The following is a 23,010-nucleotide window of genomic DNA, read 5'->3' as shown; positions in this document are numbered from 1 at the left end:
TTTTTATCCCTAAAGCAGTCCCTATCCCTGTGTCCTTCCCCTATTGGCTAGGGTTAGACTGCACAATCTAAGCTGACCCTGGCTGACTAAGACTTAAACTTTTCCAAATAGGGTAAATGCGTGATTCACAAGGGAGGGAGGGGGTAGGAGTGGTCCCTCTACTATAGCACAAAGCATGTTCAGACGTGTCCGGGCAAGTCAGGGCACAACAAGAGCCGGAGGGCTGCTCTCAGGCTAGAAACAAAGTACAAGGAGATGAGGCCTCCAAACCAAGGACAAGGACATTACACAATTAAACCCTTTGAAGAGGAATTCATCATCTCTGGCAAAGTCCTTGGTAAGGTTTTCCTTTTAATGTAAAGCAGCCCCTAAATCATTTTCCTTTCTAACAAAGAACATCCTGTAAAATCAAGCTGCAGACATAAGCAAGCTGGAAGCTTGCATGGGTGAATGCCCGCAGTTGTGCCCATAGGAATATACTACGTGGGAATAGGCATGTTCAGAATGGCAGCTCCATCTTCTTTTTTTTGCCAGCCATGTGTGGAAGTAAGGAGCAGACAAGATGGCCCAGGCCAAGTGGAAAGTCCATTTGCATAATAAGATTAGATTGGGGTGACCAGCCTTTTCCCCACACTATGTAAACATCACACGTGGTCAAACCGATCTGTGAGCCCTATGTAAATCAGACACTGCCTCCTCAAGCCTGCCTATAAAATCTGCTGCGGTCCACACCTTTCCCCCACTTTTTTTCCCCTAATGTCTCCCTCACAAGGAACTGCTCTCATCTCTCCTTTCTTTTGCCTGTGAAACTTTCCACTCCTTAACCTATCCACATGTGTCTGTGTCCTTAATTTTCTTGGAGTGAGATGACAAACCCTGTTTTTTACCTCAGACAACGATGCTGCTTCAGTAGGTTTTTCTCACAGATATCCCTGTTCGTTCTATATAATAATTGCTTGTGGGATTCTCTGGCATCTTGCTATAACTCATGTACCACCATCCCACCAATGCCCCAAAATTAAAAAATGACCTGATGGTTATTAGGCACGTAGACATTTGGGAAGGTTTACAGAAGACCTGGATTCCGAAGCTGTAGTTGCATCTTGTGGCCTAATAGTTTTAAGCCACATGTCTTCTGAGCTAGGGGTTGCATAGGTTTGGTTCCACCTGCTATAAGGTTTCCAGATTTAAAAATACGGGTTGGATGGATGCCCAGTTACATTGAAATTTCAGATAAACAGTAACTTTTGTGGTATAAGTATGTATCATGTTATATTTGGAACATAATTATACTAAAAAATTATTCCCCCATTGTTTGTGTGAAATTCCACTATAACTGCATATTCTGTTTTTCAGTTGTCAACCCACCAGCCAGGTGCCTCTTTTACTTTCCTTGGGGCAGCCCAGCTTAGTGGTTGATAGTGGCCAAGAACATAGTTTCTGGAGGCATACAGCTTGGATCTGAATCCTGGTACCATGTAGCTGGCTGTAGAACCAGGGTGAGTTGGTTAACTTTTCCTAGCCTCAGTTTCTTCATCTATGAAACAAAAGCACAGTCTCATGTGGTGATGTCACCAGAAAGGGGTCCTGATCCAGACCCCAAGAGAGGGTTCTTGGACCCCATGCAAGAAAGAATTCAGGGTGAGTCCATAGTACAAAGCAAAAGCAAGTTTATTAAAAAAGTAAAGTGGTGAAAGTACAGCTACTCCATAGACAGAGTAGGGCATTCCCTAAACTAAGGAGGAACGCATCCAGCTAGGTACAATACTTACGTGTGTATGAGTATGTGTATATATATATGAGATAAGAAAAGATCGTGGGAGGCCGGGTGCGGTGGCTCATGCCTGTAATCCTAGCACTTTGGGAGGCCGAGGCGGGCAGATCACGAGGTCAGCAGATTGAGACCATCCTGGCTAATATGGTGAAAACCCGTCTCTACTAAAAATACAAAAAATTAGCCAGGTATGGTGGCGGGTGCCTGTAGTCCCAGCTACTTGGGAGACTGAGGCAGGAGAATGGCGTGAACCCAGGAGGCAGAACTTGCAGTGAGCTGAGATCTCGCCACTGCACTCCAGCCTGGGTGACAGAGCAAGACTCCTCCGTCTCAAAAAAAAAAAAAAAAGAAAAAGAAAAAAAAAAGAAAAGATCATGGGGAGATATGCTCTGCTACAATGGTTTGTGATAAAGGATTAATTTTCTTAATTACTATATTTTGCAAGAATCAATATTATCTTTCAAGCAAAATTAGGAATGCTTCTCTTCTCAAGTTATGGGGATATCAGGACCCTCCCAAGTCTGGGTCTGTTTAGTAAACACTATTAATCGGCTCCTTTAACCATAAACATCTAGAGGCTAGGAATACCTCACTTTCTGGGAATGCAGCCCAGCAAGTCTCGGCCTCATTTTCCTAGCCCTCACTCAGAACGGAGTTGCTCTGGTTCAAACTCCTCTGACAGTGAGGGGATTAAATGAAATAATCCATCAAGATTGCTTAGCAGGGATTCTTCCTGGTGGTAACAGATAAATAAATATGACTGGGGATTCCCAGTACTCTCTCAGTACCACACTAAAAATTCAATGGGGGTTGCTTTGGTAGTTGGTGGCACTGAAGCTTAGCCCTTTTAAAGTACTGGGACCATTTTGGGGGGCCATTTCAGGGAGTTCTATCTCAATTGTGGGACTGCAGATGCTTGGCAGCTGGAAATAGACTACAGGATTGGTGGGCAGATGGTTTCTCTTTCCATCTGGGTCTCCTGATGTGGGGAAAACAGAACTTCTGTCCTGATGACTCATTGTTGAAGCTGGGTTTAGCTAGCATTTAAATAGAAACGCCTGGCTGCAGACAATATTGTCACCACCCAAAAGTGAGATCTGTTTTAAAACTGTTGTGAGCAAAGTGGATTTCTAACAGGCAAAACCAGTGTATTAAATTTAACGTACTGGCACATCTTCTCAGCCAAGAGCTGTGCAAAAAAGTCAGGCTGCTCTGGCCTACTGACTTCCCTGGTTTTAGCCGCTCAATGGATCAAAGTTTCTGCAAGCCTCATTTGCTTCAGAGAAGGTTTCCCCAGGTTGAGTGCTCTTACCACGGGCGCACATACATTAAAGAGCTTTGGATTACACTGGGGGAAATGTTTTTTCTTTTCCAATGCTCTCCAAACCTTGATTATAGTATCAAGGAGGTAGTTTTTATGTTGATGTTGGTATGCCTTTTAAAATCTTTCTAAAATGTGCCTATTTCTTTTTTATTAAAAAAACGGATCTCCAGCATTAGAGACTTTGATGGGCAATAGTTTTTAACTTGCCTCTGGGAATTAAGCTCTGATTTTTTTTTTTTTTTTCTTATCTTGCCCAAATATCTAAGGGGTCTGGGAAGTCCTGCCCTGCAAACCATAAATTATTAGATGGGTTTTATTGAACCCTATATATCATGACTTACGTTCCAATCTGACTCTGGCATAACATTATGTGACAAAGAAGAAAATCAAAATATTTTACCCCAAAACATGTTTCTTTGCCATCTCTTGAAATGGCCCTGCAATGCCGTCCTTTGTGTGGGAAAATTGACATCTGTAAAGAATCTCTTAACATAGCTACGTCTTTTTCTTTCAAGCCCTCCCAATCCCAAAGAGATTAACTGAGAGTCTAGCACCTTTTAAAGATCTTGAGTAGGAAATATTTATCATCTATTGTCTCTAAGGGCAGCCACTATTAGACTTCAAAAGAACCTTGGTCTCCACAGTCTTTTATCTTAACCTGAACTTTTCCTTTCTATTGATTCCAGGTCTTTAGACAAACTTGACCAATTGTCAACCAGAAAATGTTTAAATTTACCTACAGCCTGAAAGCCCCCTCACTTTGTACAGCCTTTCTTGGACCAAACAAATGTATTCCTCAAGTATATTTGATTGATGTCTCGTGCCTCCCTAAAATATATAAAACCAAGCTGCACCCCAACCACCTTGGACATATGGACCTCCTGACAGTTGTGTCTTGGGCCATGGTCACTCATATTTGGCTCAGAATAAATCTCTTCAAATATTTTACAAAGCGTTAGAAACAAGAGCTTGGAGTGGGAAGGAAACCAGCAGTCAAAGGATTTCTCAGCAAGCCAAATTTACTTCTGCAGAAGGGTGCTGCTTGCACTTCTGGCTGCCGGGAGAGCATACCGAACAAAGTAGGGAAGGGGTTCTTATCACTAATGTGGTTAGTCCCTCCTTCTGTGTCCTGTCCCCATGGGTTGGAGTTGGACTGCACAATCTAAACTGACCCGATTGGCTACAGTTTAAAATTGAATATGGCTAATTAGGTGGGAAGGGAGAGGCTGTCCGTTATGGTACAAGGCATGTTTGGGCATGTCAGGGCACGGCAAAGGCGGGAAGAACTGTTTAGGCAGGAGGGGCGGTTCACAGAATCAGTAACCAGGAGCAAAGAGGACTCTTTCCAAACAAGGAAGAGATGTGAGTTACAGATTGGGACTGGCGAGAGATGTTTACAGAGCAGGTAGCTTAGGAGAAGGGAAAAGGAAAAGTTGATCTTGAGAACAAAGAACAAGGAGGTCAAAAACTAAACCTTTGAAGCAGATCTCACTGTATCTGACAAAAGTTTGATTTTTTTCATCGACAACTCTAATAACATGTTTTGTTATATTAATTTTGTTAGTAATTTTTGGTAACTTTTTATTATGATTTCTAGCTTATTGAAAAGTTGCAAAAATTATATAAGGAATTTTTTTATCCTATATACAGATTCACCTGACTACATTTTGCCCCATTTGTTTTATAGTCTTCATTCTGTCTCTTGATGCGTATTTATTTTGGAACCCTGAGAAAATGAATGTTGTCTTCAACATTCAACATCAGTCTCCTTTACACCTAAGTACCCAAGTGTGTGCTTCCTAAGAAGTTCTCTCATATAGACACAATGCAATCATCAAAATCAGGAAACATGATATTGATGCAACGCTACACTCTAATCTAGTGCATATTCAAATTTCATCAATTGTCCTGATAATGTTCTGTATAGTTCCTCCCCACCACTACTGCCTCAGTCCAGAATTCAGTCCAGGATCACACATTGTATTTAGCTGTCTTGTCTATTATTTGGACTCTTTAAATTTGTAACAGTTCTTTAGCCTTTTTTTGGCCCTTTTGATTTTGCCATGTTTGAAGAGTACAGGCCATTTTGGGGGATTATTTTCTTAGAATGTTCCTCAGATTGGGTTTGCCTGATATTTTTTCCCGAATAAATTTAGTTGTGCATATTTTGGCATGGATATTAAGGAAGTGATGTTGTGTCCCTCTCAGTGCATCCTATTAGGCAGAAAGTCGTGTCGGCTGGTCCATATTGGTGTTGTCGCCTTTGATCCCTTGGTTAGGATGTTGTCTGCTGGGCTTCTCAACAATAAAGTTATCAGTTTTCACTTTGTAATTAATTGGTAATTTGTGGGGAAGCATTTGAGGCAAGGAAAACCTGCTACTCATTAAACTTTCACCAACTACTTGATTTTCTAACTCCATTTTTTTTGTATTTATTTGTTGGCATTTGACTATAATTGCATATTAGTTATTGCTGGGCTCATGGGTTTTTATTTTATTCATGGGTTATGGTCTACTATTTATTTATTTTATGCTGAAATTGACCCATATTTGACCAGTGGGACTCCCTAACCTTGCTCCATGGTATTAATGCTTATAATTGCTTTCTATTCATGGACAGTGGTATTTGTTTTCCATTTATGGTAGTAATATAATTTAAAAATACATTTATATGACTTTAAAAGTAGGTGGATTTAAAGAGAAGCATTAATGATGTAATGGGGTATGTGTTGAGGGGGAGGCGTGTATATGTGTATGTGTGTATATATATCTACATATATAATATTAAAAAATATTAGTGATACCTGGTATGGCAAAAATCACAAAGTGGTACACAAAAAATTGAAATCTGGCAAATACTGCTCTTGATCCATGAATATGTTGGCTGTATTTTTTTGTACTTCAAATATTTGACCATTACGTCTTAATGAAAAATCTGGACTGTTTCAGGAATGACTATAGTTTGGCATTCATACTCTCTTATGCTGCTCTTGTCACTGATGTGCAATAAAAATCCTTTGCCAGCTATGTGTTATGTGTCCTGATCTTTTTAAAATAAACGTGCTTTTTATATGGATATAACCAGGAAGTGGAACCATCTGAGTTATAACCCTAGCACATGATTCAAGACCCAGTTCAAAGGCTGTCTTTTTATCAGATAGGGTTCTTTGGATGCATGTAACAGAAATCAGGTCTGGCTAACTTAAGCTCACAGAATCCAATTCTAAACATCTGGTCTCAGAAAAAAATAGAAACTCAAGCAGCTTTGGGGATCTGGGTATCAGGAATTCACGGAGAGTATCTTTAGGGCACTGTCTTTTTTTTTTTTTTTTTTTTTTTTTTGAGACAAAGTCTCGCTCTTGTCCCCGAGGCTGGAGTGCAATGGTGCGATCTCAGCTCACTGCAACCCCCACCTCCTGGGTTCAAGCGATTTTCCTGCCTCAGCCTCCCAAGTAGCTGGGATTACAGGCGCCTGCCACCACACCCGGCTAATTTTTGTATTTTTAGTAGAGACGGGGTTTCACCATGTTGGCCGTGCTCGTCCTAAACTCCTGACCTCAGGTAATCCATCCACCTCGGCCTCACAAAGTGTTGGGATTACAGGTGTGAGCCACCGCGCCCGGCCAAGGGCACTGTCTTTAGAATGAATGAGCTCTATACATTTGTCTGTGTTTGCATCTCTCTTATTAAACTTCAAATTACTAGAACATTCATTTGACCTTCCCTGGGTCATGAGCCTCATTTGAATAAACAAGGGCTAGGCACCTTGATTTACAGAAACCCCAACACAATATATAAAGGGTGGGTCTTTCCCCAAAGGAAAATCAGGGGCAATGGACAAAACACATTGCAATTACAATTGCTTATGTACGAGGCACTCACATAAGCATCTTCCACCTATTGACTCATTTAACATACACCATAACCTGATAACATTTTAGTGTCATACCCTTCTACAGAGGAGCCAACAAAGGTCCAGAGATCAAATAACTTGGTCAAGGGCATCCAGTTGGTAACTATACAGCTCGTCAGGATTCAAACCCAGCCCATCTGTCTTCAGAGTCTCTGTTTTTGACCACGGAACTATAAGCCAAATTTGGCAGGCAAAACCAAGAGTGTCCATACCACCTCCATTCCATAGAGCTTCTTTATCCTCTATCCAAACACCACCTCTTCCACTGTTGTACCCCTGAACCCCATGCATCTCTTCTCTTTATGCTTCTAGCTTTTTCCTGTGATTGATGTCCCTGTCTCACGCCATCTTCCCAACCATGGACTTTTTTTTTGAGACAGAGTCTCGCTCTGTTGCCCAGGCTGGAGTGCAGTGGCGCGATCTTGGCTCACTGCAAGCTCCACCTCCCGGGTTCATGCCATTCTCCTGCCTCAGCCTCCCAAGTAGCTGGGACTACAGGCACCCACCACCACACTCAGCTAATTTGTTTTATTTTTAGTAGAGACGGGGTTTCACCGCGTTAGCCAGGATGATCTCGATCTTCTGACCTCGTGATCTGCCATCCTCGGCCTCGCAAAGTGCTGGGATTACAGGCGTGAGCCACCACGCCCGGCCCAACCATGGGCTTTTTGCCAGCAGTGGCCAGGCTGTGTTTAACTTCTTCACAACATGCACAACAGGGCCATGCACATAGCCAAGGCTTAGTAATATTTGTAGAACTGAATCGAGTCTCTTTCGTAATATTAACATTAGGAGGGAGAGTGAGAGAGAGAATGAGAGAGGTCCTGAGTAACAATGGGAGTTTTAAAAATACACTCTGAATTTATCTATTTAATAATTAAATTATCTAAGTACAATTTAATGATAGACTGACTTCCTTCATTGCTAGTTGATTAATCTCAAAGGACCATTGAGATAATCAAACTTCTGCCTCCAAACAAAGACAGGCAGAACCGCTCTTAACATCCGCGGTCAGCCTGAGCAGCAGCCTGGGCTCAGTAAATTGATATTTTGTTTGTTTTAATAAAGGGTGAAGAGACCAAATGTATTGTGATTCTTGGGGCTGGTCTGATTCCCTTTTTCTCAGCATAGTCCATTAACTCATCACTGCTGCTGGGTCCTCTCCCGTTGGCCTTGGATAGAGTTCTCCAGGATCAGGAAAACAGCAATAATCCCTTCTCACTCCCTGGGCAGGCTTTTGAAAGACTGAGAAGGGCTGGTCCCAGAAGTCAATTTAATTATGACACTAGCTTAGCTTTTGAATATTTTTTTCCAGCTTAAGCTGTAATGTATGTTTTCAGTGACTTGGACATTAGAGAGAACTTGGCTTGGTTTCTAGGCCCCAATTCTGGAAACTCAGTTGCTAGCTGTGTAGTTTTGGGCACTTTATTTTACTTTTCTGTGCTTCATTTTGTCATCAGTTAAATGGAAATAGCATCACTTACTTTATAGGGTGTTTTTGGGTGTAGTTGGCAAGTTAAGACGTGTAAAATGCTTTTACTTGGGTTCCACAGTAGTACCCCTCAAGACAAGGACTTGGGTGGAAATGGTTTATTGGGAATGTGATCTCAGAAAGCAGGAGCAGGAGCGGGAGAATGACACAAGGAAGGAAGAAAAGCCAGTAAGGGGCGTGCTGTTGACTGAGTTGCCATTGTGGGAAATTTGCGTTTCATCCTGCCAAGGGGCCCTTTGAGCTACTGTGTGGAACACACCTTCAAATCATGAGACTAGAAGGTGGGAAATCTTGGCATTCATCCACTGGCTGCCATCTTCCACTGGTTGAAGCTATGCCTTGCCTCCCACCACAGTAACTCTGGGTTACCCCCATGCATTTGTCTCCTGTGATGTTGGAGGAAGCCTGCAGGCACAGAAGAAAGACCAGTGCAGGTGCTTGATGTGGAAAGCTGTCCCCATGCCAGGAACTATCTATAGCCGCAGGTGAGCTCTGGTGCACCAAGACAATATGTGGTGTCAGTGGTGATTTCTTCAGGGACTTCAAACAGTGTCTGGTACACAATGAGTATTCCATATACTGTAGCTGTAGTAGGCATAGGTTTGACTATACAGCATCACTTCCTATAAGGATCCTTCTGCAGCTTGACATGGTCCTGATTGGCTTCTCAATCAGGTTGCTGGAACCTACAGGTGTGGGTACGTGACCCAGGCTGGCCAATCAATAGCCATCCCTCTGCTTCAGTGACTGTTTTACAGGCTGGCATGTGACCAAAGATGGGCTAATCGGAGCCTTCCTGAGAGCACCTTGGTTCACACTAGAGCTAGTGAAGAGAAAGTTCTTTTTCTTTGCCAGGAGGTCATTGGAATGCCTGGCCTCCATCTTCTCCCAGCTATTAAGAGAAGTCGTTCTGTCATATGGAGCCCTGGGTTCTAGACTGGACACCTCTGCTTTCTGACTGAGTGTACATGGGCAGGCCACCTAACCTCTCTGAAATCCAGGGTCCTTATCTGTAAGTGAGGATGATGCCTGATTTTCCAGGCACTGCCGCGATTCAGGGAGGATATGTGTCAAATGCCTGGCAAGTAGCAAGTCCTCAGCAAATGTTAGTTTCATTTCCATGGTTGGTCTTGATTCAATTCCACTCTATGGACATCTGTCAGCTCTGAGCTGGGGCACATTTTTGAAAGCGATTCCAATCTTTGAATGTCAATATTTGTGAATATGCCACATGGGTCACTTGCACTAGTTTCGACTCCCATGAATGGTGATTTACTTTCTGGGAGCTTCTACTTCTATGGAGAAGATGCCCCATATCCCCAGAAAGACAGAACCACAGCCCCTCCTTGTCTCACAACTCCTGAAATGGAGAGGAGTTCTTTTGTTCCTATTCATGCCAATTCCATGGGCACCTTATCTCATGACTACATAGACAATGGGTGGATGCTGGGAGACTGGCCAAAGAACTGTTATTCCAATATGGCACTTTCATCTGTTCCACCTCCCACAGCTGAACCAAGTGAAATAGTAAAGCTCATTCTGGGAAGACTTCCCATGGTCTTCTCTTACTTGAGACACTCTGTGGCAATCCCTTGATTCATCCCTTAGTGAATTATTCTGCTTTTAGTACAAAATCCAGAACCTTTGAAGTGAAATCCATGGATTTCCATAATCCAGTCCTATTGATTTTCTATCTTTCCTCTTGATGTATGCAGTGGTTAAGCGGACCATTCCATGAACCTACCCTGGGCTTCCTCACTGATGTACCTAATGATAGTTACTTCTCCTAGATGGCTCTCTTTGCCTGCTCCTGATAGATATTTCTCATCAATTACAGCCTCTTTGCCACTCGGCCCACATAAATGCCCAGTACCAAGGCAGGCTCCACAAACAAATTGCCATTTGCACAATAAATAACTTATTTATTACCACATCATTAAACTGAGTTCCTGAATGGCAGGGGCTATGCACTTATTTTTGCAGCTAAGACACTAAAAATAATATGTCGGGAACGTACTAGGCATTTGATCAGTGTTTTAATGAGTGGAGAAACCTGGTTTTGGAGGCATTTGTTATCTGGCTTTTGGACTAGAATTGTGGGTCATGATTTCAGCTGGGTTACACCTACACTGTTACATTTGATCTTCTAGAATATATACAATATGATCTTCTCCATTTTAATAGGAGAAAGGTCAGACCCCAAGCAAATTCCCCAAGTTCGACCCCTGGTTTGAAAGATTCTAAGGCTTATGCTCTTGCACAGTTGTTTGTGAGTGTGCACTCCTGTGCTGTGTTGATGTTTCAGCTGCTCTTGTCTGAGTTTATTCTTTGTATGGGTGTTTGGGTGCCAATTTGAATAACATACTTCCCAGCATTTTTGCTTGGCTGGCAATAGAAGCTCTGCTGATGGCAGAGAATACCAAAACATTTATTTTATTTTCTCCCACAAACAAATCTGGAAGCAAAATATTGAGATCTATATAGTCTCTGTTGTTTAAAAAAAAAAAAAAAAGTAGAAAAAAGAAGCTAGGCCGGGCACAGTGGCTCATGCCTGTAATCCCCACACTTTGGGAGGCTGAGGCGGGCAGATCACTTGAGGTCAGCAGTTCAAGATCAGCCTGGCCAACATGGTGAAACCCTGTCTCTACTAAAAATACAAAAAAACTAGCTGGCCGTGGTGGCACACACCTGTAATCCCAGCTACTCGGAAGGCTGAGGCAGGAGAATCGCTTGAACCCGGGAGGTGGAGGTTGCAGTGAGCGGAGATCACGCCACTGCACTCTAGCCTGAGTGACATAGTGAGACGCTATCTCAAAAAAAAAAAGAAAGAAAATTTAAAAAAAGCTACTGAGTCTTTCCCAAGCATCCCAGTCTTCCCAGCATTGACAAGTGGAGGTAGGAAAGAGAACTAATGTTTACTGAGTGCTTGCTGTGTGCCAGGCCCTATCCTGTGTGCTTTAAGTACCTTATTCTCATGGATGACATGTGCTCATCTTTCATTACTTCACTCAAGCATCACCCCCTCTGTGTCTGCTTTCCTTGCCATTCCCTCCATACTTTGCATCTTCATTATGCCTCCTCCCATTGCATCTTTAAAGCTATGTTTATATCTTACAGTTCATTCCTGCCCTTCCTCTACACCTGCCTCTCCAAAATGGTAGCCATTGGTCACAGGTGCTTCTGAACGTTTAAAGTGTGTCTAGTCAAAGTTGAGATGTGCTGTAAGCATAAAATACATACCAGGGCCAAGTGTGGTGGCTTATCCCTGTAATCTCAGCACTTTGGGTGCCTAAGGCATCACTTGAGCCCAGGAGTTTGAGGCTACAATGAGTTATGATCATGCCACTGTATTCCAGCCTGGGCAAAAGAGCGAGACCCTGTCTTTAAAATAAATGAAATACACACCAGATTTTGGAGTGTTAGTATGAAAAATGAACATAAACTATCTCAATCTTTCTGTTGATTACACGTTGAAATAACATTCTGTAAACATTGGACTAAATTATGTTAAAATCACTTGTTTCTCCTTACTCATCTAATGTGAGTACTAGAAAATTTAACTTTGTGGCTCACATTATATTTCTATTGGATAACACAGCTCTATACTGAATTTCTTGAGGCAGAATCTGTCTTACTTGCTTTCTATTTCTATGACCTGGAACAAGGTCTTGCATTTAGTAAATGCTCATTTAAAATGTGTTGAACAAACACATGGAATTGTATAATAGAGAGCCCAGATTTTTCTGGTCCCAGTGAAGAAGAGACCTACAATTTGACCAGAAGATCCTAATGAAGTAACACATCCTGATGAGATGGCAAGGCATTTTGGCTATCTCCTCTGAGCAGAAACTCTATTCTCCAAGTGAAGAGACCAGTTGACAGAACCAAATGTAAAAAAAGAAGGGGTGGTGTGAGGTAATGGGATATAGCTGGAGTGGTTACTAAGACTGAAATATAGTTTGTGGAAAGCCTCAAAATCTCCCCCATTAACTTCAGAATATAAAGTAAGTTCTTGAGACAAGTTACAGTAGGAGCTGTGGGAACTGCTTCCTTATCTCCTAGCAGTTCCCATACAGACCAAGGGCTTCTTGTGGCTTTCCGAGACCTGTGTCTGGCCACAGCAATATGCTTGGTTCATACAGGGGGCAAGATGGGAAGGGAATTAACACCCTTGTTAAGAGTAGTCCCCAACCAACAGTGCATGGGAATTTATGGGTAATCATGATTGCCTCCTTACCCTTCAATGGGACCATTCTGATCATGCCTACAGTCTCTTGTAGTGGTACCTGCTCACCAACATAGCCTGAATGGGCTTCTTTCCTCTTCTGTCCTACTTCCCCTACCTCCTGCCCTCTGTACTTCTTGGTGTCACCTCCCCAACACGACTTACATTCAAATGCTTGTTTCAGTGTCTGATTCTGGAAGACCCAGACTAAAGCAAGAGGAGTCAAGGCATCTGACATCTGGCTCCTGGCCACCTATTGGCTCTTCTTCTTTCTCCTCTCATGAAACCCAGCACCTACCCTCAGAAATCGCCTCCCAAGCTTTTACATCACACCATTCACTGCATGACTTGTTCCTTAACATTTAAGATTCCCAGCTTGGCATTCAATGGCCCCCAGACCTGGTGCTGCCTTCCCATAGTGCCTGTCTCCCGCTCCACTCCCTCCCCACAATCTTGTATTTCAGCTACACTGTTCTATTCTCTGCTCCTCAAATTTCTCTCCTCCTTGCTTATACACAAATGTTTCCTATGCCCCAAATGGCTTTTGAAATGTTAATACCCTAACCTCCTTCAAACCTTTAAAGATTAATTTGGGCTGGGCAGGGTGGCTCACATCTGTAATCCTAGCACTTTGGGAGGCTAAGGTGGGAGGATCGCTTGAGCCCAGGAGTTCCAGAGCAGCCTGGGCAATATAGTGAGACCCCATCTCTACAAAAAATTAAAGTTAGCTGGGTGTGGTGGCACACACCTGTAATCCTAGCTACTGGGGAAGCTGAGGTGGGAGGATTGCTCAAGCCTAGGAGGTGGAGGCTGCAGTGAGTGATCATGCCACTATACTCTCCCTGGGTGACAGAGCGAGACCTTGTCTCAAAAGAAAAAAAAAATTATTTCCAACTCCTAGTAGACCCCTTTCCCATTTCCAGTTACAAGTGAACATGTGGATTTAGTTTCAGTTTTTGTAGGTGAGCCATTTTTAAATGTGACAGTGCACCAACACTGGCTGGATGTAGCTATGAGATTCGTACAGAGAATGTGAGCATTAAATAAGAACATACAGCACTTTGGGAGGCTGAGGCAGGTGGATCAACTGAGGTCAGGGGTTCGAGACCAGCCTGGCCAACATGGTGAAACCCCATCTCCACTAAAAATATAAGAATTAGCTGGCCATGGTGGTGTGCACTTGTAATCCCAGCTACTCGGGAGGCTGAGTCAGGAGAATCACTTGAACCTAGGAGGCGGAGGTTGCAGTGAGCTGAGATCACGCCACTGCAGTCCAGCCTGGGTGACAGTGAGATTCAGTCTCAAAAAAAAAAAAAGTATACAACAAAGGTCAAATGCAGTGGCTCATGCCTGTAAATGCCTGTAATCCCAGCACTTTAGGAAACCAAGGCGGGAGGATCGCTTGAGCCCAGGAGTATGAGACCAGCCTGGGCAACATAGGGACACCCTTGTCTTTACAAAAAATAAAAAAGCTAGCTGGGTGTGGTGGCATGTACCTGTGGTCTCAGCTACTTGGAAGGCTGAGGTGGGAGGATTGCCTGAAGCCAGGATGCTGAGGCTGCAGTGAGGTGTGATTGTGCCACTGCACTCCAGCTTGGGCAATGGGGCAAGACCCAGTCTCAAAAACAGACAAACAAAACAAACAAAAACCCACAAATAAAACCAGGAAACTTAGTAGTGTGTGACTTCCTAAGAATTTTGCCAACAGCATGACTTTCTGCTTTGTCAATTCTGGTTTATATATGTGATGTTTTACTGACATAGGCCTGACTGTTTTGTTGGCTTCCTGCTGAGAAAGACGGTAAAGCACAATACACCCTTCCCAGCCATGAATTCCTCTTTTGTGAAACCCTAGCTGGTGGATATTTACTTTTTAGTATCTCTTTGGTAACCCTGAGGATTTAAGATCATGAAAATGAAAGCTGTTGATGAGACATGTGAGTTTCAAAATCAGTATGTCACCAAACACTTGTATGGAAGGTAAGAAAAATAAATATGCTTCTGGACATGCATATTATTTGCTACCAAGCAAGACAAATTTACAAGCATATCCTTGAAATCAGAGAAAACCAAATCCCTAATGGGTTTCAAGTGAACAAGGGATCGCTAATTTGAAATGTGTTATATTTTACCCTTATTTAAGGTTCAAGGTAGCATGAGCAGGTGGTTAAGAGCATGAATTCTGGTGGCAAAAGTATGGCTGGAAATTGGTGAGTTGTAGCTTTCACTTAGTAGCGTGTGATCTTAGGAAAGGGCACAGGCTCCCTGTGTTTCAATCTTGTCACCTGTATGCGGACAAAATGATAGACCTTACCTCTTAGGGCTGTGGGGAAGGCATGTGAATTAATATGTGGACAGTTTTTAGCAACATATAGTAGGTTGCCTTATAAATGTTTGGCATTATTATTGTTATTCTATTCTTCTTCTTTTTTTTTTTTTTGAGACAGAGTCTCGCTCTGTCACCCGGGCTGGAATGCAGTGGCACGATCTTGGCTCACTGCAAGTTCCGCCTCCTGGGTTCACGCCATTCTCCTGCCTCAGCCTCCCCAATAGCTGGGACTACAGGCGCCTGCCACCACACCCAGCTAATTTTGTGTATTTTTAATACAGACGGGGTTTCACCATGTTAGCTAGGATGGTCTTGATCTCCTGACCTCATGATCCGCCTGCCTTGGCCTCCCGAAGTGCTGGGATTACAGGCATGAGCCACCGCGCCCGGCCTATTGTTATTCTATTATCGTTATCTGTATCATCACTGTCATCATGATCATATGATAGTTTTTTTTGGTTTTGTTTTGTTTCTGAGACTGAGTCTCGTTCTGTCACCCAGGCTGGAGTGCAGTGGGTGATCTCAACTCACTGCAACCTCTGCCTTTTGGGTTCAAGTGATTCTCCTACCTCAGCCTCCTGAGTAGCTGGGATTACAGGCAAATACCACCATACCCAGCTACTTTTTGTATTTTTAGTAGAGATGAGGTTTCACCATGTTGGCCAGGTTTTCTCAAACTCCTGACCTCAAGTGATCCACAGGGTCGGCTTCCCAAAGTGCTGGGACTACAGGTGTGAGCCACCACGCCCGGCCCATAGGATGTTATATATATATATATATATATATGTATATATATATATTCTTTTTCCTAATGGTTTTACTTTCTAGTTTGAGGGAACCTGAAAGTGGTTTTAAAGGCTTTTCTCCTCTTAACCCCTATTTTCTCCATGTGGTCTTTAGTTTATCCTCTGGAGATGCTCCCATTAGGTTTTCAACCTTTCCTGTTTCAGTTCCCCATTCATTGCATATTTAATAGCGCGACTGCTTATCCAGCAATGATTTATGTGGAATAGCAGATGCCAGGTGAGGTTTTGCTATGCTGAATACTTTATTGGTATTTTTATGTAAACATAATTGGCTTTGTAGGCACAATATAACAAAAGCTCTAAAGCCACGAAGACATTGGACAATGTTTCAGTTCACTTCAATCAAGCTTAAATTACAGAGAAGCCTTCACAGTTCCTTTAAGGCAGACTGAGACATTCTTTACACTTCCTTCAGAAAAAAACAATCAAGAGACAGGAAAGAAGGTGCTTAAAATGAGAGTACGTTAAACAATTACCTTGCGTCCCCCCGTTCTTCATGGCAGAAATTGGTCTTATTGGTCAAACTCTAGTTTTCTCGTTCTGTATTCTGAAAGGGTTTTCTTTAACCATCTGGCGTAATTTCTGATTACTGGATTCACTTTGCTAGTTAAACAAAACCAAACCAAACCCAGATTTGGCAGGGGTGGTGGGGGAGAGTGCTTTTTTATGCCTCTCCTCTGGACATAACAAAGGCGATATGAATTCTGAATGTGGCTGAGTTCCCACTCCCCTGGGGAAGGAGAGCCCTAGTATGGCCAAGGGCTCTTCACTTCTTCAGCTCTGGAAAATGTCATTTCTGCCCGACTTACTAGGAATGCCACTTGGATGACAGTTCTCCCTAAGACCCCCTTTTCAGCATGGTTACGGGAGAAACAGCCAATAATATAGCACTTAGCAAAGGTAATAGGGGAATAAATGCCCCATTATCTCTCTAAATGGCCCAGAACTGGAATATTGGTGAGTCCTGGAGTAGGAAGAAAAGATGATATTGGTGTCCTCCTTTGGGATACTCTCACCCCTTGGTTCCTCAGATGAAAGCACCCTTTCTTGTCTTCATATTTTACATACACACTCACAATGAGGAGAAACTCTTCAGATAAATATTTGGCATACATAACTCATCATCATAAGCTTAGGTTAGGAAAAAAGAACACGAATGAGGTGACATTTGCTACAAAAGGACTTTGGAAATCAGGTAATTGCTAAGATGCATTCATTCCTACCACTTGCGGAAAGGGTTGGGTCCACCCTAAGGCTTTTTGGTGGAGAAACTGGGCAATGTAAAATCCCTCTGATGTTTTTCAGAACACAAAGTTGGGGTACTAATCCCATGAGCTCCTGTTATCTCCAGATTGGTTTGTGAGTGATAGTTAAGCATTTTAGCCAAAAGGACTGGAAGGACGGAGTGAGGAGCTCCCTCCCTTTCTCGAAGGTAACTGTATTCACCTCTCAAGAGCAGTCAAATTGCATGGGGGTGGGGTTCCTTAGGACCTGAAAAATTGAACAAGGTGTGTGAGCAGGTGGCTTGTTCCTTGGTTTCCAAAGAGCAGGGCGCTGCAGATTCTACACCGGGGTTTATATATGGGAGGGGAGGAACTGTTCATCTGGCATCAGATGCTGAATATAAACCTTTTGTATCCCTAGAGTTTGTTACATGTTGGGACATGCTTTGGCAAGGAAGGAGATGCTCCTTGACTTTTCCACCTATGGTCTGCAAGGGAACTCTTCTTTGGGAAATCCATGGTCAAAGTGGTGACTTTCCACCAGGAATTGAAATTTACAGCATTGGTAATGCAGGTGGCAAGTGTGCAAACACCAGCAATGCTCAGGAATGACTTCTGAATGTGTCTCGTATGTGGTGTTTTCTTAGAATTAAAACAGATATGGAGCAGGAAGAATCCTGCTCATGAGATGTGTTTTGGAGGAGAAATCTTCACAGCAGGTCCTCAAACTCATGCTGTTGACCCATTGTCTACTGTGAAAAATCCATACCTGCCTCCCTGTGTTTATGGATAAGAACCAGTGAAAGGGTCAAACACTGAAGGGGTAGAAGAGAATGGCTCAAACTTTTGACCTTAGTTGTCTCTTAAATGGAGAGAGAAAAAGTACTACTAGGAGAGTTTCTAAATTTGTGGGCTCATGAAAACATCTGGCCTACTCTCTTTCTGCCGGCCAAACTGGCAGGTGTTCTCATCAGAGGCACGGGTGGCCAGCAGCAAAAAAGTGTCACTGGCCTGAAGAATTCTAGGAGCTGGACAGGGCTCTGTGATAACACCTTTCGATTCAAACTTGTCTTTGCCCACGTCTGGTCTCTTAGGCATTGGGCCTGGGGCTTGTATTAATTTGCAAGGCTGTTCTAGAACTGTCAAGAAGAACCCACAGATGGATGGTTTTGATACAGGGGAGAGGGGAATGTGTAATACACAGATAGGAGAGGGACATAATACTGCATGGCATGGGATTGGCACTTCAAAGAACAACAGTGATCAACAGCTTTTTAGCTCCGCTGACTGCAGACAAACACGACACGCACTGGACTACAGCATTTGTTCACTGGGGCACAGAAGAGTTTTCTCAGCCGGGTCCTCGTCTTCCAAACCATCCTTCACATTCTCCCACCTGGGTCCTGGGTTACTGGATAAAGGGCATCCGTTCCTTGTTCTCGCTGTCTCCCTCGTGGTCCTCCTCCTCTTCCCCTGCTTCACTGGTCTCTGTGCTGTCATTGGCCATCTGTAATTCAAAAGAGGATGTTATTGAGGGCTGTGCAACCCAGCCCCGTCATCTGAGCATCTGACAGAGTCCCATGGGAGGACTTCTTGGGGGCTGGGAGCTAGGGTTGCTTGTTTCCCTGGAAGGCAGTGCAGGATTAGCTGTCATATGTTGGGCACCCCGAGAGATGGTGCTGAGATAAGGATTTGAATGCCAGTATCTGGAATTTGGGAGATGATCCCAGGAAGCACTAGCAGGGGAGTGAAGAAATGAGACCAAAAAGGGGAAGAATCCAATGCAGTGTATGTTAGTAAGTTGGTTCCTGTGTGGGCAGTGGGACTTAGTTCTGCTGGGGACCTCTGAGAGACCCTGGGGGGCACATCTTAGAGCTCTCCCTTCTGAGGGAGGAGGAAGCCACGTTATGGCTAAGGGCTGCTCTCAGGGGAGGTGAGTTATCTCCCTGCACCCTACGCAGGTTCTGTGCAAAACTCAAGCATGCTCTGGTGACGAGAGTTACCTCTCAGCCACAGAGGGGCAGGTGCCTACAAGAGGAAGCCCCTGGAGTGCAGGGGACCCGAGTGCCAAGGGGAGATGGGATGGGTATTGAGAGCATCAGCTGCACAGAGCCCCCAGGATTGAAGTCTTGATGCTGTCACTTACGAAGAGCAGATACAACAACCAGAGAACAAAGGTGTATTGATCTGCTTTTTGGTCTCTGTTCCCCCACTGGAATATAGTTTCTGGGAAGACAGGGATTTTGCCTGACTCCTTTTCTTTTGTTCATCACTGGTACCTAGCATAGTTATGATTACCCCTCTGGGCCTTCATTTCCTCCATCATTACAGTGGCGATAAATCCACCTGCCTTATAAATTTGTTTTAAGAACCAGGTGAAAGAAAATGGAGTAATGTATCTAAAGAGTCTAGCAAAGGGCTGAGCACATGACAGAGGCTCAGAACAAATTAGTTCTGTCCATTAACATCCCCCTACATGATCTGTGACTCAGATTTCTTTTCTGTTCTTATCCCCTGATCTAGATTGGGCCCCAGATCTCCCAAACTTGAGTCCCTGACTGCGTCACGGCTTATTCTGACAAACAGGAATTTGGCCCCTGAATCTCAGCTCACCCCATGTTGTCTCACCTGAAGCTGGGTTTTCCCCCTTGGCCATACCATATGCAGTGCCTTCTTCCTGGAATGTCATTCCTCCACCCCCTCTGCCCAGTTCATCCAGTTCATACCTACGTTTCCTTTAGGGCTCATCCTGCTTCCTCAAGGAAGACTTTGCAGAATCCCCTAACTGGAACAATCTCCCTATTATGAGCTTTCATGGCCCAAATACCTCTTCTTTGTAGCACTGATCAAGAGTTGCAATGTCTCATTTATATGAATGGCTCATTGGCCAATGTCCATCTGCCCCTGCCGAACCGTAGACACCACAGGAGAGGACCAGGTCTCTGCAGTTTTCTTCCCTACAACTAGGTACATATGCAACAAGTGCTTTAGGATAATGAAGAACTAACCAACTAAGCTGTCCCTTAGTAGTGTATATTATAATACATAGTCACCAATATGCCAATTGGTTCACAGACACTGGTTCTTTTAATCTTCTCTACAACTCTATGAAGTATTAACAATAGTAGTAATTATTGTTGTTAGTTCTGTTCTACAGCAGTGGAAAGGGAGACCCTAAGGTGATGTGAACACAGAAGCTGTAAGGGCAGCAGAGGTCAGTAGCCTTCAGGAAAGGCCACCTCTGTTCTCTGGGACACTGGTCAGATGGCCAGGACTGGGGCAGGGCTGCCTGCTGGTACTGTGAGGTCTGGAGGCAGCAGTTCTGCCTCTGCTCTGACCTCATGACACATCATAGGATGAGTTTCAACTTTGCTTTGGTCCAGCCTCATCAAGAGGAGGCGTTCAGCAGGAGAGACTCCACTCTTAGTGCTTCCCAGGAAATTCACTTCTGGAGCCGCCAATAGCAATTGACTTCCCCTGCCTGGGTGCTGCCCACACGCCTTACAGCCCAGACTATTCTAGAGGAGCAGCGTGTGTCCTGCAGCATGCTGGCTGGGCAGATTCGGGGCTGAGTGAGGGCTGAGAGTGGTCATGGCCGGGCGCGGTGGCTCACGCCTATAATCCCAGCACTTTGGGAGGCGAAGGCGGGCAGATCACCTGAAGTTAGGATTTCAAGACCAACCTGACCAACATGGTGAAACCCCATCTCTACTAAAAATGCAAAAATTAGCCGGGCATGGTGTGGTGTGCACCTGCAATCCCAGCTACTCTGGAGGCTGCGGCATGAGAATCACTTGAACCCGGGAGGCGAAGGTTGCAGTGAGCCGAGATCACACCACTGCACTCCAGCCTGGGCAACAGAGCGAGACTCCGTCTCAAAAACAAAAACAAAACAAAGCGAAAAACCAAACCAAAACAAAAAGGTGGTTATTCCAGTAGGAGAAAGCACCTCTGCAGGCGCCTCTGTTCCCTCCTCCAACACTTGCTGAGTGGACAGCGACACATCCTGCGGAGCCTGGAGCTTGAGTTGTTTCCTCTTCCGTCAGGTGCTAACCCTAAAATGACCTCACTGGATCCCTCCTGCATCTCCATGTCTTCTGTTTAACCTCACAACATGCTCCCTTTCCTTCAAGTCTGCTTTTCCATCTAGATAGACCGTGAACTCTTTTCCGCCACGTGGTTGCTCCGAATACCCACTCTCTACTGTCTTTTTGTTTCTTTAGGTTCCAGGGATAAAAGCCTTCAGGAGAGCCGGGTACAGTGTCTCATGTCTATAATCCCAGCTCTTTGCGAGGCCAAGGCAGGTGGATCACTTGGGGTCAGGAGTTCAAAACCAGCCTGGCCAACATGGTGAAACCCTGTCTCTACTAAAAATTAAAAAAAAAAAAAAAAAATTAGCTGGGTGTGGTGGCATGTGCCTGTAATTCCAGCTACTCAGGAGGCTGAGGTGGGAGGATCGCTTGAACCCAGGAGGCAGAGGTTGCAGTGAGCCGAGATCGTGCCATTGCCCTCAAGCGTGGGTGACAGAGTGAGACTGCATTTCAAAAAAGAAGCCTTCAGGAGGTTCAGAAACAAGGACAATGACATTGTGTGTGGCACAGGCAGATCCTGTGCTTTTACCCTGAAAGGTGGATTTTTCAGCATCTGCTCCGGTAAGAATCCTCACTCGGTAAGACAGGCCTTCCTATCAGCCCAAGGACTTGGCAGCAACTCATGTGTGATGGACACAGGAGCATCCCGGGGTGGGAAATTGGTGCCAACTATTTTGCTTGAAAGCCATAAGCTTCCAGGATGGGCCTAGAGCCTGTCTGCCTTCTCCAAATGGGACTGAAATAGACTTGGTCATATGTTTAAAGACTACAAAGAGGTGTACAGGAGACTCAGGATCCAAGTCACTCCCTCCCCTCCCTAACCTTGCCCTCTCATCTGCTTGGAACAGCCCTGGAACTTATAAACATTTAATAAGCTATATCCATGTTGTATCAGTCACTTAACAAGAGGGCGTTTTACAATGTTGAAGTTGTCCTTCATTGAATGAAATGACTGTCATACCCAAATTACATTATGGTTTCAAGTCAAGGAAATACTTTTAAAAATACACACTCCTGGCCGGGTGAGGTGGCTCACGCCTATCCCAGCGGTTTGGGAGACCGAGGTGGGCGGATCACGAGGTCAGGAGATCCTGGCTAACATGATGAAACCCCGTCTGTACTAAAAATACAAAAAAATTAGCCGAGCGTGGTGGCGGGTGCCTCTAGTCCCAGCTACCTGGGAGGCTAAGGAGGTAGAATGGCGTGAACCTGGGAGGTGGAGCTTGCAGTGAGCCGAGATCGTGCCACTGCACTCCAGCCTGGGAGACAGAGCGAGACCCCATCTCAAAAACAAAACAAAACAAAACAAAACAAAAAACCACTTTATATGATAATATGCAAGAAATTTTAGTTTTTTTTTTTTTAAAGAACTGATGCAGCTTCAAGAATCAATGTGTATGTAAACAAAGAAACAAGAAACCCTTCCCAAATATTTTCTCTATTAAAGATGACCTGGGGGCCAGGCACGGTGGCTTACGCCTGTAATCCCAACACTTTGGGAGGCTGAGGCGGGCAGATCATGAGGTCAGGAGTTTGAGACCAGCCTGACCCACAGGGTAAAACCCCATCTCTACTAAAAATACAAAAATTAACCGGGTGTGGTGGCGGGCCCCTGTAATCCCAGCTACTCGGGAGGCTGAGGCAGGAGAATCGCTTGAACCCGGGAGGCGGAGGTTGCAGTGAGCCGAGATCATGCCACTGCACTCCAGCCTGGGCGATAAAGTGAGACTCCATCTCAAAAAAAGATGACCTGGAACTTAGTACATATCAGACAATGCTTTATGAATGCTATTCTAACTGGGAACTTATCAATCTCCACTTTACAGACAGGGG

General features: G+C 44.2%; 1 protein-coding gene across 1 annotated transcript in view; it reads right to left on the bottom strand.

Annotated features, from left to right (window-relative positions):
* Positions 1–16,081: 16,081 nt before the first annotated feature.
* The window catches only part of VAT1L (vesicle amine transport 1 like), a 192,433-nt gene continuing 185,504 nt past the window's right edge, over positions 16,082–23,010 (bottom strand). Inside the window, exon 9 of the mRNA XM_054454878.2 lies at positions 16,082–18,593. Coding sequence (XP_054310853.2) covers positions 18,495–18,593 — 99 coding nt within the window. The 3' untranslated portion in view covers positions 16,082–18,494. The remainder of the gene's footprint in view (positions 18,594–23,010) is intronic.

This window comes from Pongo pygmaeus, chromosome 18, assembly GCF_028885625.2.
Source record: "Pongo pygmaeus isolate AG05252 chromosome 18, NHGRI_mPonPyg2-v2.0_pri, whole genome shotgun sequence".
NCBI classification, from domain to species: Eukaryota; Metazoa; Chordata; class Mammalia; order Primates; family Hominidae; genus Pongo; species Pongo pygmaeus.
This window is presented reverse-complemented; position numbering and strand designations above follow the sequence as displayed.